The 14,844-nt window shown below is 45.9% G+C and overlaps 2 protein-coding genes across 2 annotated transcripts; one reads left to right on the forward strand and one right to left on the reverse strand.

Moving 5' to 3' along the window:
* The first annotated feature begins 5,766 nt into the window (after positions 1-5,766).
* On the forward strand, positions 5,767-7,096 carry LOC117838822 (probable xyloglucan endotransglucosylase/hydrolase protein 32). The gene is made up of 3 exons (XM_034718997.2): positions 5,767-6,094; positions 6,195-6,295; positions 6,387-7,096. Exons 1-3 carry the CDS (start codon positions 5,863-5,865, stop codon positions 6,954-6,956), a joined length of 903 nt encoding a protein of 300 aa, XP_034574888.1. The 5' UTR covers positions 5,767-5,862; the 3' UTR covers positions 6,957-7,096.
* A 559-nt stretch (positions 7,097-7,655) lies between these two features.
* On the reverse strand, positions 7,656-13,123 carry LOC117838821 (uncharacterized). Its single transcript, XM_034718995.2, has 13 exons — positions 12,657-13,123; positions 12,201-12,279; positions 12,010-12,099; positions 11,189-11,233; positions 11,034-11,072; positions 10,689-10,742; positions 10,539-10,613; positions 9,757-9,867; positions 9,517-9,650; positions 9,360-9,399; positions 8,866-8,928; positions 8,605-8,786; positions 7,656-8,468 (listed from the first exon to the last, which is right to left on the reverse strand). The coding sequence occupies exons 1-13, from the start codon at positions 13,025-13,027 to the stop codon at positions 7,973-7,975; spliced, it is 1,779 nt and encodes a 592-aa protein (XP_034574886.1). The 5' UTR covers positions 13,028-13,123; the 3' UTR covers positions 7,656-7,972.
* Between the last annotated feature and the right edge of the window lie 1,721 nt (positions 13,124-14,844).

Here is a 14,844-nt window from a genome sequence, read left to right on the forward strand (position 1 = left end):
CCCTCCCCTTCTATCACTTCCCTCTTCCTCAATATTTATCCATTCCTCTCACCATCTTCCAAGGGCCACTAGTAGCGATAGGAGGACACGGCGGTAGGAGGGCGGTGGGCGGCGCGGCACGGTGCAGCACTCTGGTGGCCGGCTCCTCCCTCTCCCCCGGCCGAGGTGGCTCTGGCGTGGCTGGGCGTGGGCGGGTGGCGAGCGACGGGCTGGGCACAGGCGGCGAGTGGAGGCCTAGGCGCGGGTGGCTAGGTGGCGGAGGGCGCAGGAGCGGCGACGGGCGCGGGAGCGATGGGTGGCGGGGACGGGAGCGGCGGCCTACCGGCGTGGCAGCAGCAGCCTACAGGCGACCGGGCGGGCGGCGACAGCCGGCCGTGCTTTTTTTTATTATTCCAAAAATCACTGTTCTGGCGGGCTACCTAACCACCTGCCAGCACTGAGCGGTCTATGCTGGCAGGCGAGCACCCGCCAGCACAGAGAGCCATTGTTGGCGGGTGCTAGGCCTGCTAGCACAATGCCATTTGGCCCAGCAGGAAAAATGGATTATGGCGTAGTGTTTATTGAGGGATGTCTGAATGAAGTTCTTAATTATTTGCCATTTGATTATTAATTTCAGGGTTATAGATACCGTAAGGCGACCATATTGGCCAAGGTAATTTGATTTGTCATCTTCTCTCTTCTTTGCATCTTATATAGAAGACTCATAGTCCAGAGCATGTGGAACCCTTTTGCATGCATGGACCCTAGCTTGAGGATGATGCATGGTCATTTGAGGGTACGGTCCTTTAGCTTCCATTTGACAGGGACAAGATCCCTGCTGTCATGCATGATCTCGCTCGTAGCGAACCATCAGTCAGTCCATCACCATGAATTGAAGCACTCTTTTGTGAATTGGGATGGTCTATATGAAGTGATATTGGACCACCGTACCCTAATACGATTTTGGACCGACCCAAGGCCCATACCACTGTTGCACGCTGATTATGCTGTATACATCGATTTTTTTCTACAAAAGTTCGATCACAAAGTTTTGATGCTCCAGGCAGCCACCCAGGCAATAGCATAAGATGCAGATGTCTGTTCTTGGCTCCCATATGATTGACATGCATGCTTGCCAGGAAGAACAAACGTTAGTGCTGCAGATGACAAGGCTGTAAAGTCCAAACCAATAAGTTGGCCGGGTCTGATAATGCTCTGTTAAAAAGAATTGTTGAGATGTCACATACATAAAAGGTCGCTGAACTAAACAAGACAAGAATAATAAGGAACAAGGCCCTCACACATCACTATCAGATTAAGGATAAGCACAGTTAATGATCTAGAACTACCATAGCACATTGCAAATACAAATACATCTCTCACAGATCACAGTCAGTCTACATGCAGTACCATTATCTATGTCTCTATGCTATAACAATAATGGACAGTGCGGAAGAGAGTTATAAGAGACCAGAGGGAAATCCTCCGAATGCAGGATCCTCGGATCGAGATGCTCATCTGGCAGCAAGGAAGGGAATGGATGCAATTTCATGAGCACGCTATGAAATGCAGGAGTGTCATAAGGACCATTAAGGCATCCATCAGGACCATTCTGACTCACAAGGAACCAATATGTCGGCTGGCCACAGCCACTGCTCTATTTGGCGGATCATCAAGCACTGTCATGGCCATGCAGCAGCAGCAGCACCATGTGACAAGTTTTCAGACAACAACCGCTTTTTTGGCTATCAAGCAACAAATACAAGTCCCGTTTTCTGGTCACGCTTGCCATGCACATATACTATATTGTATTAATTAGCAGGCCAACTACTATTACTTTTGTTGGCAAGACCCATCGGCGCCAACGCTATCATCCACATGTGCACAGGCTATACATTGGCCATGGACCAGTAGTAGAAGCAGAACAAGGAACGGAGAGGGAGATGTCGTTGTTAGCTTGCTTTAATTTTTAGCTAAGCCAAGTTCGTTAGCTGGATGAGATTTGTTACCTTTGGTTCTTGTTAATATTTGCCTTATTTGGTCCCTGCTGTTCTGCAACTGCAAAGGCAAAATCATTTGTTCTGCAACTGCAGCCTCTGCTATTAGGGATGCAGCCTCTACTATTAGGGATGGTAATGTATTATGGGCCTTCTTCACAATCCAACTTAGCTCTATTTATTTTTAGTTTAAAATCATATAATTTTATAGCGTGGTCCTTATTGAACCCGATCCTTAAATCCGTTAGGCTAAATTAGATGGCTCTTTTATCACCCCTAGCTATAGCACTTCTCTACACAACGGTCAATGGTGTAAGTTCAAAGTGAGATGTTTATTAAGAGCTTCACATATGGAACAACGCTTAATAAGATTGCAAAAGCCCAAAGAAAGATGCATGTCAATTATATTATTTTACCTCTGCAGGTGCACAATGCGGCGAGGAAAACCATTTTCCCCATTGCGAGTTCCCCCAATGCCTGGAGTGTTATGAACCGTTGGATCGGCAGGCTGCGGTCACGATTCGATACGTCGAGGTTGATGCGGCAGCGTCGCCGCTGGGCCAAGCCCATCCGTCTTTATTTCCCTCTCGCTCGTCGCCGATTCCGGCCGCCACCAATCCATTCATGACCTGATTACTCGATCGCCGGAGAAGGAAACGGAGGAATCCGACATTTGGCCGGTGAAATCGATCTATGGTTGGAGAATTGCCCGCTCGCACACGACCGCTCCGATTCGAAATCGGACATTTGGGGGATCCGATCCGATGTCGTTGCGCTTGGCGGCCTTCTCCACCTTCTTCTCCTCCCTCCCTCCCTCTGCACATCTGCAGCAGCAGCAGCACATGGAGAGCGATCGACAGCCTCGCTGCGGTGCGGAGGCGGCTTCAGAAGGCTCTTCACTGCCTCCATCCATCTTCTCTACCCCGGCCGGCAGGCGGCAGTGGCAGTAGATGCGGTCGCTGCGATGTTGCTGGCAAGCCTGCAGCTGCACAGCAATGATGGCAGCTGGGCCCTTGTCTTGGGCTTTGCGACAATCTTACTTAGGCCTTGTAACGGCCCAGGAGACGAAGCCCACCCATGAAAATATACACGCTCTTACTCCATTCCAAAAAAGGAAAAGCTCTACTGTTTGCCCATTTATAATTGTTTTTGAGTTTAATGGTTGTGTTGTTTTTATCTTTGGATGGTGAAGGAAGAGGCTAGGAGCTTTTTGATTCATCTATAGATAAAAATATATGCTCGTCAGGTCACATCAGATTTGGAAAAACGATGGGAAGAAAATAGCAAGGGAGAGCGAGAGGAAGAAGACAGGAGATGCACTGGTGCAATCAGGATGAGACACTGACGTGAGACCAAGCAGCTAGACGGACGGATCAGTGGAGAAAACGGAAATGGCCAACTGATTGACGACCCAACAGTGAAGAAGGAATGATTAATACTTCTTGAACCTTGACTGAGATTATTATTGGGAGATGCATGCGTGTCATCATGTACTCCGATCCAAGCATGCAATAACGTAAACATGCATGAACAATAATGCAATCAACTGAAAAACGGCCATTGAAGCCATCTAGACAAATGATTGATTATCTCTGCTTTTCAAAAACGTAAGTCGTTTTAATTTTGTACCAATTAAGGATATTTTTTAAAGGAGGCAGGAGCACTGCCGATTCATTTAAGGAGGTACAAGTTTGCGATTACAATATGACATAAATCAAATTTATCTTGCATCAATAATAAAGATAACATAGATAATTAACTAAAGACTACTCAAACCCACAGATGGGTTTCCGCACGCCTTACGGCAATAATTTTCAGCAACCATGCATGCATGCGGGCGGGCTAATTAATCTCTAGGCATCTAAGTACAGTTACCAGAGTAATTTAATTACTAACAGGGAGAGTTTGACGATTAATCAGCAGTATGTAGGATCCATCGTCGATCAGGCTAGGGACAGCTCAACCAACACTTGATTCATTTTCCTGAGTGAACAGAAAGAATAATAAATAATCAAGGACCCACCTAGCTAGCTTATCATAATAATTAAAGGTTTTTTTTCTCAAGGTCTGGTGTGCTTCTCCCAGTAGAATAGAAGCACATCCACTAGGTAGTGATGAAGGGCATCTCACCTGTGTCGGCTCCTAACTCTCATCAACCTCTGAATTTCTTTCTTTTTTTCCGCGCATCTTCAACCGATTGATGGACGCAGGCACCACAAGAGGACGAAGGCATCTCTAGCTAGATCCTCTCCTCTTAGTTGATATTTGCTGCCCAAGTAATCCACTTTAATTTCTTCATTTAATCACAAATATAAGGGAGCATGTGTGTGTGTGTGTGTGTGTGTGTGTATCACTGTGGCGCTTCAGGAACCTATACTATATATCTACCTACAACTGAATGAAGGCAGTTGTCAAACACAGTAACCATGCATGCATTATGCATGATTACATTCATCATTATTGAAGAAAGTTAGAAAGAAAAGGGGGATCAGCATGTGTGCGTGCCGTACAGGGTTGGTTGATTTGGCAATTCAGAATCGGTTAGCTGTTGGTTGCACGCATCTCATCTGCTGATGATCTGCATGGCGCATGCATGTGCAACAACGGCACAACACAAAGCTACTATACTATACTATACGGACCCTGCAAGCAAGGACGTAGGCCATGTAGTAGCCACAGTTTGATTTGCATCTTCTTTCAACATAGATCAAAGTTCAGAGAGGTTGCAGTAGATGCAAGCACATTTTTTTACTGGGAAACATATATATATGCACCAACATCGCAAAGTTATAACAAAAAAACTATGGAGAAACACAAACAATAATTTACTTATATTTAACATTTCGAAAATTCTGCTTTTGCCGTCAGGCCATGCACTCACACACCAAAGCATGCATGTGATGGTGAGGACGACATGCTAACGCATTCAGGAGTGCAGAGTAGTAGCTTGAGTTTGAAGCGTCAGCTCTCGCACCAAAGCATGCTATAGGTATAGGAGTGCACACACAACACAGATCGATCATATTCTTCAGTTAGCTAACCGCTGCAGGCATGCTATGGCTTAGCTCTAGGACGGCCGGGTGGTACTGCATGCGGTAGTGGCTGATCGATGATTGGCCAAATTGGATGCGCAAAGATATGTGATGTGATGTGCAATATATGCAAGTGTAACTAACTAATAACTGATGCTGCATCGATCTATCGGCCCATCACCGCATTTGTCCGATCGGCGGTCACCAAACTAAAAGCGCTTGCATGCTGCGTGTTTCGTCGTTACGTTCCCTCTCTGATTGAAAATTAAGGTGAAAATTAAGTAGGTAAGTTGAGGTGTACGAGCAACCGAAAGCAGAGTGAAGATTAAGGTCGTCCTTAACCATCAGCTGACAAGTTGGTTACAAAATCATGGCATGAGAGAGATGCAGAAAACATGGTGTTGGCTTCTGGACCATTCCTGTCTGACGACGCGCGATAATGCAGTCAGCCCCTACAATATGTACGATTTGATTCATGGACGCTAGCTGATGCTTGCATTGTGTCGGTATCTAAAATTAAAGGAGTCTGTGTGGTAGTTAGATCAATAGTTTTCATTACTACTGTACCTTATTTGTTTGCGTTTTCTTTTTGAGAGGATTCATTACTGTACTTGTTGGTTGGTCTTGAAATGTAGATTTGAGATAGATCATCATTCATCTCCATGTACGTACCACCACCTGTGCGTAACTGTGCAACCTCCATATCAACCGCTTCGTCCCTGGGCCTAGCTGGAACTCCTTCCTATATATTGGCCCCCATGCAGCAGATGGAAAACACACACGCAAACGCCTCAACAATCTTGCAACATATTGCCCTGCAAAGCAACTGCTCTCGCTCGAATTGAAGCAACAAGATGCCTGACAAGAAGAAGAATCTCCTAGTAGCACCATGCCTGCTGCTGCTGCCTGCCATTGTGCTCCTCCATCCACCGGCGGCGCAGGCGCAGCCATCCCCCGGCTACTACCCGAGCTCCATGGTGAGGTCCATGGCCTTCTCGGAGGGCTACGTCAACCTGTGGGGCCCGCAGCACCAGACACTGTCCCAGGACCAGAAGGCGCTCACGCTGCTGATGGACCGCAGCTCAGGTCAGTTCGTTGTCTCAGCATACCAATACTAGCATCGTATCAGCAGGCTGATGGATCGATTCCAAATAGTAATTAAGCCTGCGTGTTGTGGTGGGAGCAGGCAGCGGGTTCAAGTCGAAGCGGTCGTACCGGAACGGCTACTTCGGCGCGTCCATCAAGGTGCAGCCGGGCTACACCGCCGGCGTCAACACCGCCTTCTACGTACGCCATCGTCGTCTTCACTTTCCTTCTATGCATGGGTTTAATATGAGATTGTGATTGTGGTTGTAACAACAACAACAATGCAATGCAGCTGTCCAACAACGAGCTTTACCCGGGGAAGCACGACGAGATCGACATGGAGCTGCTGGGCACGGTCCCCGGCGAGCCCTACACGCTGCAGACCAACGTGTACGTGCGCGGCACCGGCGACGGCGCCCGCCTCGTCGGCCGGGAGATGCGCTTCCACCTCTGGTTCGACCCCGCCGCCGACTTCCACCACTACGCCATCCTCTGGAACCCCGACGAGATCGTCTTCCTCGTCGACGACGTGCCCGTGCGCCGCTACGCCGGGGACGCGTTCCCGGACCGGGAGATGTGGGCGTACGGCTCCATCTGGGACGCCTCCGACTGGGCAACCGATGGCGGCCGCTACAGGGCGGACTACGCGTACCAGCCCTTCGTGGCCCGCTTCCAGGGGTTCAGGACCGCCGGCTGCGAGGTTGGCGCGCCGTCGACCTGCCGCCCCATGCCGGCGTCGCCAGCGGGCACCGGCCTCAGCTCGCAGCAACAGGACGCCATGCGCTGGGCGCAGCACAGGTCCATGGTCTACTACTACTGCCAGGATCACACCAAGGACCGCGCGCTATACCCCGAGTGCTAGCGACTGCCATCATCATGATTACCACACGTACTACAGCAAGTCAGCAGGAGAGCCTAGGCCTGTTGCCGCTGGATATCCATAATTCATACCCAAATTCACGTCCACCTCAAATAGGGAAATTATGGGTAGAAATATATATACCCATTATTAGAAATAGGGAGGGGAGGGTACAGGGAAAGGACAATTTATCCATTGGATATACATAGTACCTAGTACAAAATTAATTATCCATTGAATATGGGTGAGAACGGAGAGGGTGAAAATTGGATAATTTATATTTAAATTTGGGTATAAACAAGAATGAACTTGTCCATACCTTTCCCAGTGGCAGACCTAAGAAGAGCTGAGCGGCAAAAGGAGGTGTGCGAGTGAAGCGCCGCCCTGCCATTCTGAAATTTGTTCACCAGTGCTTGAGGCGTGCAATTACTAGTAATTATGTTAAGTGACTAGACTGTTTGTATCTTCAGATGCAGATCTATACTCCATTATCTAAAGAGGAGCATGCTTGTGAAAGCTACATGTGCTAATTAAGATTGAGGAGCATGCTTGTGAAAGCTACATGTGCTAATTAAGATTGTGGATTAATTTGGACTGAGCACCATCCTTGCATGTTGCTGCTGAGGTCCTCTGTTGTTGCTTCTCTTACACGCACTGCCGTACATGATCAAATTGATTTAAGTGGCACAAGTATCACCCAACTTAACTTCCAATCCAGCCTGATGTTTCATTTCCCCAACTTAAAAATTGCATCACAACTTGGCTAATCCTCACAACTTTAACACCGATAAGCATCAGCTGTGGATTGGCCATACCAGAAAAAAATAATTATAACTGCGCTGCTGAAACAGCTCAGCATATACAAGTGTAAAACAAGATGCCGTTCCTCCTTTCAGAAACACCACCTGTACACAGCAAAAGACTTTCTTCTGTACAAACTAGTACTATGTTAGCTATCACTGCCGAGCCGAGCTACCAAAAGGCTAATCAAGTACACTAAAGCTATGCTCCCTGACATGCTAACTAATTTTGAAGACCTCCAACTTTTCCTCGCTTAAGCATCCAAGGTACCTCCCTCCACCTGAGCTTTCCGCATACCTTAAATCAAGGATTGGCTGCCGGTGGGCGCAAAGATCGGCATGAATCGCAAACGAAGGTAGTTGCCACGTCCGGACCCCATGCAGCGACTCATCCCCGTAGGCGAAGAGATGTTGATTGTCTCCATAAGGTATGATTGCTGATTTTGACATGCGTACTTCACTTACGTTGGCATAGCATGTTGGGCCTTCGGTGAAGGATGCATTACCTGTCCTCCTGACAAGGGCATGATGCCCCAATTTTCCTGAACCAACGGGGCGTGTTGGCGTCTGTGATAGATACACCTGAGATGCAGTAGCATCTTCTGATGCCTCAACTTTGGGCCGGAAGGAAGCCACCAAAACATCGCTTGATGGAGGGGCACATGCAAGGGAAATGCATATACGCTGACTGTCCATCTCAGTGAGCAAATGCGGCCTGAAAGATAACCAACAGAACAAAGATGAGAACCCACAATTCATGGACCTGAAAACATAAATGCACTTCCTAGATAAAAATTAATTGCCATCAGTACAAACTACACGATTCTATGCTGTCGAACAGTGTCAGATACCTGCTTTGATTGCCGTCAGCATCCCACATGCAGGGACCTACAGCGGAAGCTGAAAGAATCTTCCTGCAACCATTATTATCAATGACAGAGTGGAGCGTATGAATCGGATTCGTAGAAAGCCCCACTATAGAATGCAAGGGTCTTGTAGTTTGACGGACATCAAAGACCATAAGCATGCCGTTCTGCAGTATGTAAACAAATCGATTCAATTAAAACATTGCAAATCATAAGGAGCTTAAGATGATATGTTGAAAGATTAACCTGCAAGCCAGCATAAATATGACGTGAACTAGATACATCTGCTGAACATGACCAACCAGGGACCTGCACAGTATAGTGACACAGAGAGTAAAATTAGGTAGAATATATGTATGTGCTTCACCTAATTTGCCTATCCAAAGTCTCATCCAGTAAGGTTCCATCAAGGTGGGGGGGAAATTCAAGACTGCCAAATACTCTACTGTAGTTTTTTTTAAAAAAATGGAAAGATCAAAGGGGGGAAGTCCCTACCAATATTTATTCTCTCATAAATTGTATAGGCCTCGTGAGAGTCAAATAATTGATGTAGTATGTTTCATTGTGACAAAATAACTAAGTAGCACTAGACCAGCTCCATCAACACCATGTATGTTTTCATTTACCAAATTCCAAAAAGGTTAAATAAAAATGTATCAAACAATATATCTTACAGGGACCTTCGTATAATAAAAAGTAGCATTGTGCAAGTGTTTAGATTAGCAAGGTGAGATAATTACCGGCAAATCACACTGAAGGACGACACTGTCTGTTGTCATGCTGGTATCAAAATACATCATGAGAAGTGTTAGAAAGAACTATGGTAGAACACATATCAAGCAATTATTTGGGAAAAGAACAGCAGGAACAATAACTATCCCAAAATTCAAGACAAACCTGAAAAGTGATAACTTCCTTCCTACTGATGTAAAAATAGCAGAGCCACCAGGAAGGATACACATATCCCTAATAGCTTTGGTATTGGGAGGAAGGTGGACTTTGAACGGTTCATGAGCAGAACCCATGCTAATCTGTTGGCATAAAAAATTTACAATAAAGGGAATGTTGTAAAATCCCAAGGTGATAAGCACAAGTTCTACAGTTCATCTGGCATCGCGTAGAATTTAAATTATATACCTTGGTAATAACATGTTCAGCACCTACAGCAGCTGCCCTCCCAGAAGCAAGTATTATTTGGTTAGATGCATCTATGCCGATGACTCGAGCTCCATCCAAAAATAATTCATACTGGACAAGGTTAACAATTAAACCAATGCCAGGAATTCAATTTGGGATGAAAACAGAAATGAGTGAATCACCGACAATCGGGAATCAAACAATTTGTATAGCATTATTAGGGAAAAATCAAACAATTAGATAATCCAAGGGGGCTGGCTCTATAAATACCCTGAAGTATGAGTCTTGACTTTAGTAACTATTTACTGTAGTTGCATCAAGATACTTTAATTACTCTTTAAAGTTTAAAGCCATGAAGTCAAACCTCAACAAATACATGAGACATGATAATTAATATTCAGTGATATATTTCATGAGCAAGTGTTCTGAGCATGTGCTGGCAAATGGATGCATGTATAAAATACATCACAACAGTATGAGGCAGCAATAATAAAGCTTGCTTCCAAGTGAAAGTAGCAAAACTGAGATAGGTTATTCTTGCCATGCGTTTAATCAACATGTAAACTGTAGCATGTAAACAAATAATGTAAAAAGTAATCAGCTCAGCCTAACGAAAATTCCAGTGTTTCCAAGTAATTGATCAGGTCAGCAAACACACAAGATAAGAATCATGGTTAAAGCATGAAGTGCACACTAACGACTAAAGTAAAAACAGGTTATAGGACGCTAAAACTAAGGATCGTAATTAGTTTGAAATAAAGTCTACAGCTGATAGCAAATACCTGTGAGCAAAAGCTTACAGTGGCCGAGGTAGATGGCTCCAGATGTACAGCTCTATCTGAATGCTCTGCCACTTTCTTCACAGAGGAACAAAGAGAATCTTTGAGCTATACCACATGACGGTTAATCAACGACCAGTTAACTAAAATTACCTGTCTCTTTAAGCTAACAGCATCTATTATTCCCTGTTCCAGAACAATCTGCCTCTGCAAGGTGACAGTAAGTTTTAGGTAAATTGACAACTATTGCAATTTTTCCTGGCACAGAGACAGACAACAAAGAAAGAGCACATTATAGGAGATGTCTTGGTTCACAATGATAAACATCCGACATCACAATAACAACAAGAAGCCTTTGGTCCCAAGCAAGCTGGGTAGGGATGTGTATAAATAAGTTCTGTGAACAACACCTTTTGTAATGGCACTACAGGTTCACACAAGTGTGATTGCTTCAGAGTTTGAATAGAGAAACAAGCAGCCAAGGATGGGTAGACATACCTTGGTCATCTCCTCAAACAATTTATCATGGTGCAAAACCTATGACAAGAAAACACACAAGTTAGAAAAGTTATCAATCCTAACCTCCAGATATGAAAAGGAATGTAAGGCTAGAAGCTGGATGGCCTGGTAGATGCCTTAATGAAACTAATCACCTTATTCTCCAGGGAATCATTTCTCTCCCTCAAATACGAAATTTCCTGGAGAGTTGGAACAAACTTCAGTCCACGCTCAAGAAATCTTCTAGAGGAAAAGTAAAGGCAAAATAGCCATTTCGGTCCCTGAACTTTGCACCGAGGGTCAAGTTCGTCCCTCAACTTCCAGAATGGCCAATCTAGTCCCTCAACTTTTGTTTTTGGATCAAACATGTCCTTGTGCTGATATGGAGCTCTATATTAGCATGAAACTAATGCGAAAAGTCACTTTTGCCCTTGGCTCCTTCTCCCTCTCCTCATTCCACCGGAACTAACAGTATTATCCAAAATATATAAGTATGAGCATAGATACATTTACTAAGAGAGTATGAATACGTACATGGAGCATGTATACCATGTCACGAGTATACGAGTACATGTCAACTTAAGAGTATGAACATACATTAAATTGCGTATACCATGAAAGAATATGAGTACATACATTTTGCATGTCAAAATTTGATTCATATGAGCACATGCATGATTTTAAAAAGTACGAGAAACATTTTTTAGAAACTATATTTTATGTTAGTTTAAAAAGTATCAAGGGAGTATGAGCATATACATATTTGATCTACATGAGCCAAGGGTAAAATGGACTTTTCACATTAGACTCATACTAAGATATAGCACCACATCAGCACAAGGATGAGCTTGACCCGAAAATGAAAGTTGAAGGACTAAATTGACCGATTTGAAAGTTGAAGGACGAACTTGACCCTTGGTGTAAAGTTCAGGGACCAAACTGCCTATTTTGCCAAAAGTAAAACAACCGATCTAACCTTTTCAAGTTCATTTTTTGGAGCGGTGACCTCTGGTGCATAGAGATTGATGATGTCCTTCTGTTTAAACCTTTTGCTACACTGAGGGCACTGAAATACAACGAAGGGAAAACTTCAAATCATGGAGAATGATATCTCCTTGAGAGGGAACCGTCACCAAAGTAATTAAAGTAGCCATCTAGCATACACACCGTTGCACTTCGATTCCCACGCTGGGTCAACCACCTCTCTAAGCAAGATCTCCCGTAGACATGCCCGCACGGGATACAGCTACAGGGTGTAGCACAAAGTTAGGCATTTCAGATCATATCCATTGTCCATTGCAGACAGGATAATCAGATATGAGGAAACACGTATTCAAGTTGAAGAAATCGTTGCCGTGAATAGCATTTTTTTTAATGTGCAATTCTGCATTCTCAGAAAATGTTGAGTTGGCCTATTAGAAATGGAAAAGAAAAAACACACATGGCCAAGCCGTTCATGTCCTGTGGATGAATCAAGAATGAGCTACAGTTAGTCATTAATTTGAATTTTCATCACAGCAACAATTAAGTCATGAAGTTTGTTGTCAGAGATAGGAATGTGTCCACAATGGGGAACAAACAAACAGAAAGATTGCGGGAGAATGAAAAGGCGGCGTTGCTCACCTGATCCGATGCGGGCCCTGGGAAGTCCATGGCTCCATACAGACGGGGCAGGTGGGCGTGGTCGCCCTCTCCGCCGCGGCGTCGGCAGCCGCCACCGCGGAAACCCTAGCTCGGGCGGATGGCCCTCCCTCGACAAACTGTTCCCTCTCCTGCTCCTCCTCTTCCTCCTCATCATCCTCCTCCTCATCGTCGTCGTCGCTGGATCCTTCACCGTCCTCATCCTCCGAGCCTCCGTCATCATCGGACTCCTCCTCGCCCTCGCCCCCCTCCAGGTCCGCTTCGCCGTAGTCGACGTCGAAGACACCCTCTAATTGATCGACCAGCACAACCGGCTGCAGCGTCCGCCCCCTGGCACGGGAGCGTGACGGCATGGTGTGGCGGCGCAGGCGAATGGGGAAGACGAGTTCGAAAGGAAAGGACCAAGGGGAACGGAACGGATACTTTCAGGAGCCGAGGAGGCGGAGGCAGGAAGGGTCGTCGTGGGAATCGGGATCAGACACGAGAACCTCCCGGAAGCTGAAAGGCCATATGGGCCTATTCTCAACACTCATGGGCCACAACTGTCGTGCTCAGGACTTTTGGCCCAACTTCCGTCATCCACGCATCCAGTTCAGCCTGCACTTTGTGAGCTCAATGGCTTACCATCTTCTCCTTGGCTGGGTAACTAACGGGGCGTTTGGTTATTTTCTTATTTTTAGCACGTGTCACATCGAATATTTAGATACTGATTAGGAGTATTAAATGTAGACTATTTACAAAACCTATTACATAAGTGGAGGCTAAACGGCGAGACGAATCTATTAAGCCTAATTAATCCATCATTAGCAAATATTTACTGTTAGGGTAAATATTAACGACTTCCTTAAAGCTCCTTAAATAGCGGTCATAAGGGCCCGGACCCACTGCGCTATAAAAGGAGGTCCAGGGACCCGAGATAAGGAGGACTCTCAAGCCAACTGAACTCACACTCTCTTCTCACGAGCATCAGTGCACACCTAAGAGACTTAGGATCAGCTCCCTCTCTCGCCCGTTTGTAACCCCTTCTACAGACCCCGCGTGAGTAATATGAGCAGCTCCCCATACTGGTCCCCATACTGGACGTAGGGCTATTCCTGCCCGAACCAGTCTAGCCCCGTGTCCTCGCACGCAACCATCCGAGCCTTACGCGCATAAAACAAATTTACTTGCCGTAGTCTTTGATTCGCTAATCTCGACAACGACATTTACTGTAGCAACACATTGTCAAATCATGGATTAATTAGGCTTAATAGATTCGTCTCACCGTTTAACCTCCACTTATGTAATAGGTTTTGTAAATAATCTACATTTAATATTTATCTAAACATTTGATGTGACGGATGCTTATTTTTTTAAAAATAAGCCGGAAACCAAACAGGCCTAATTCCCTAGCAGTCCGATTCCTCCGAGCCTCGTCTGCCCGCTTCCTCCAAACTTCCGCCACGTTACTCCATGCCACGCTCGCCGCCTCACGTCGGTCCGTCATATATATCGCGGGAGGATCAGGATCCGATCCTCCTGCTGCTGCTGTGGTGCGGCCTCATCTTGTGCCGTCCAGATGCATGTACATATTGAACTCTGCAACTCGGCTGCAGCCAACGGCCTGCCTGCTTCACTGCCGCCATGCACCTGCTTGCTTCGCCGGCGGCGCAGGCCATGCCACGCAGCTGCTTACACACGGATTCAAAGCAGGCCATTGAGGATTTGCCCTCATCTGTCCTCCTTGCAAAGAACAGAGCCGCCGCAGCCCGATCAAATTGGCGAGCCTCGCCCCGGAATAATCCGAATTCTTGCCGCAGCCATCCGTGTGCCTCCGTGAGCGAGGACGAGCAGATAAAAAAAGGCGGCGCTGCAGGAGGAGATGCCATTCTTTTTACATTCCAAGCCGCCGCTGAACAATCCCTTGGTTGATCAAGGCAACCACATCCCCATTGCAGCAGCCTCATCAGGGACCGCTTACTGAATTGGGCAGCAAGCTAATAAGCTTCTCGCCTAGCACATTCAAGACCAATTGAGCTGCTCGTCCATGATTGATATATTTCTTGGATGAAGAATAGAAAATAAACAAAACTCCACCAACCAGGCAGCAGATAACTGTATTTAAATGCGAAAATTCAGACCATTAGCCTACTAAGAGATCCTACCAAGCGATAGCATCACATTTTCAGAT

Source organism: Setaria viridis, chromosome 9 (assembly GCF_005286985.2).
Source record: "Setaria viridis chromosome 9, Setaria_viridis_v4.0, whole genome shotgun sequence".
NCBI lineage: Eukaryota > Viridiplantae > Streptophyta > Magnoliopsida > Poales > Poaceae > Setaria > Setaria viridis.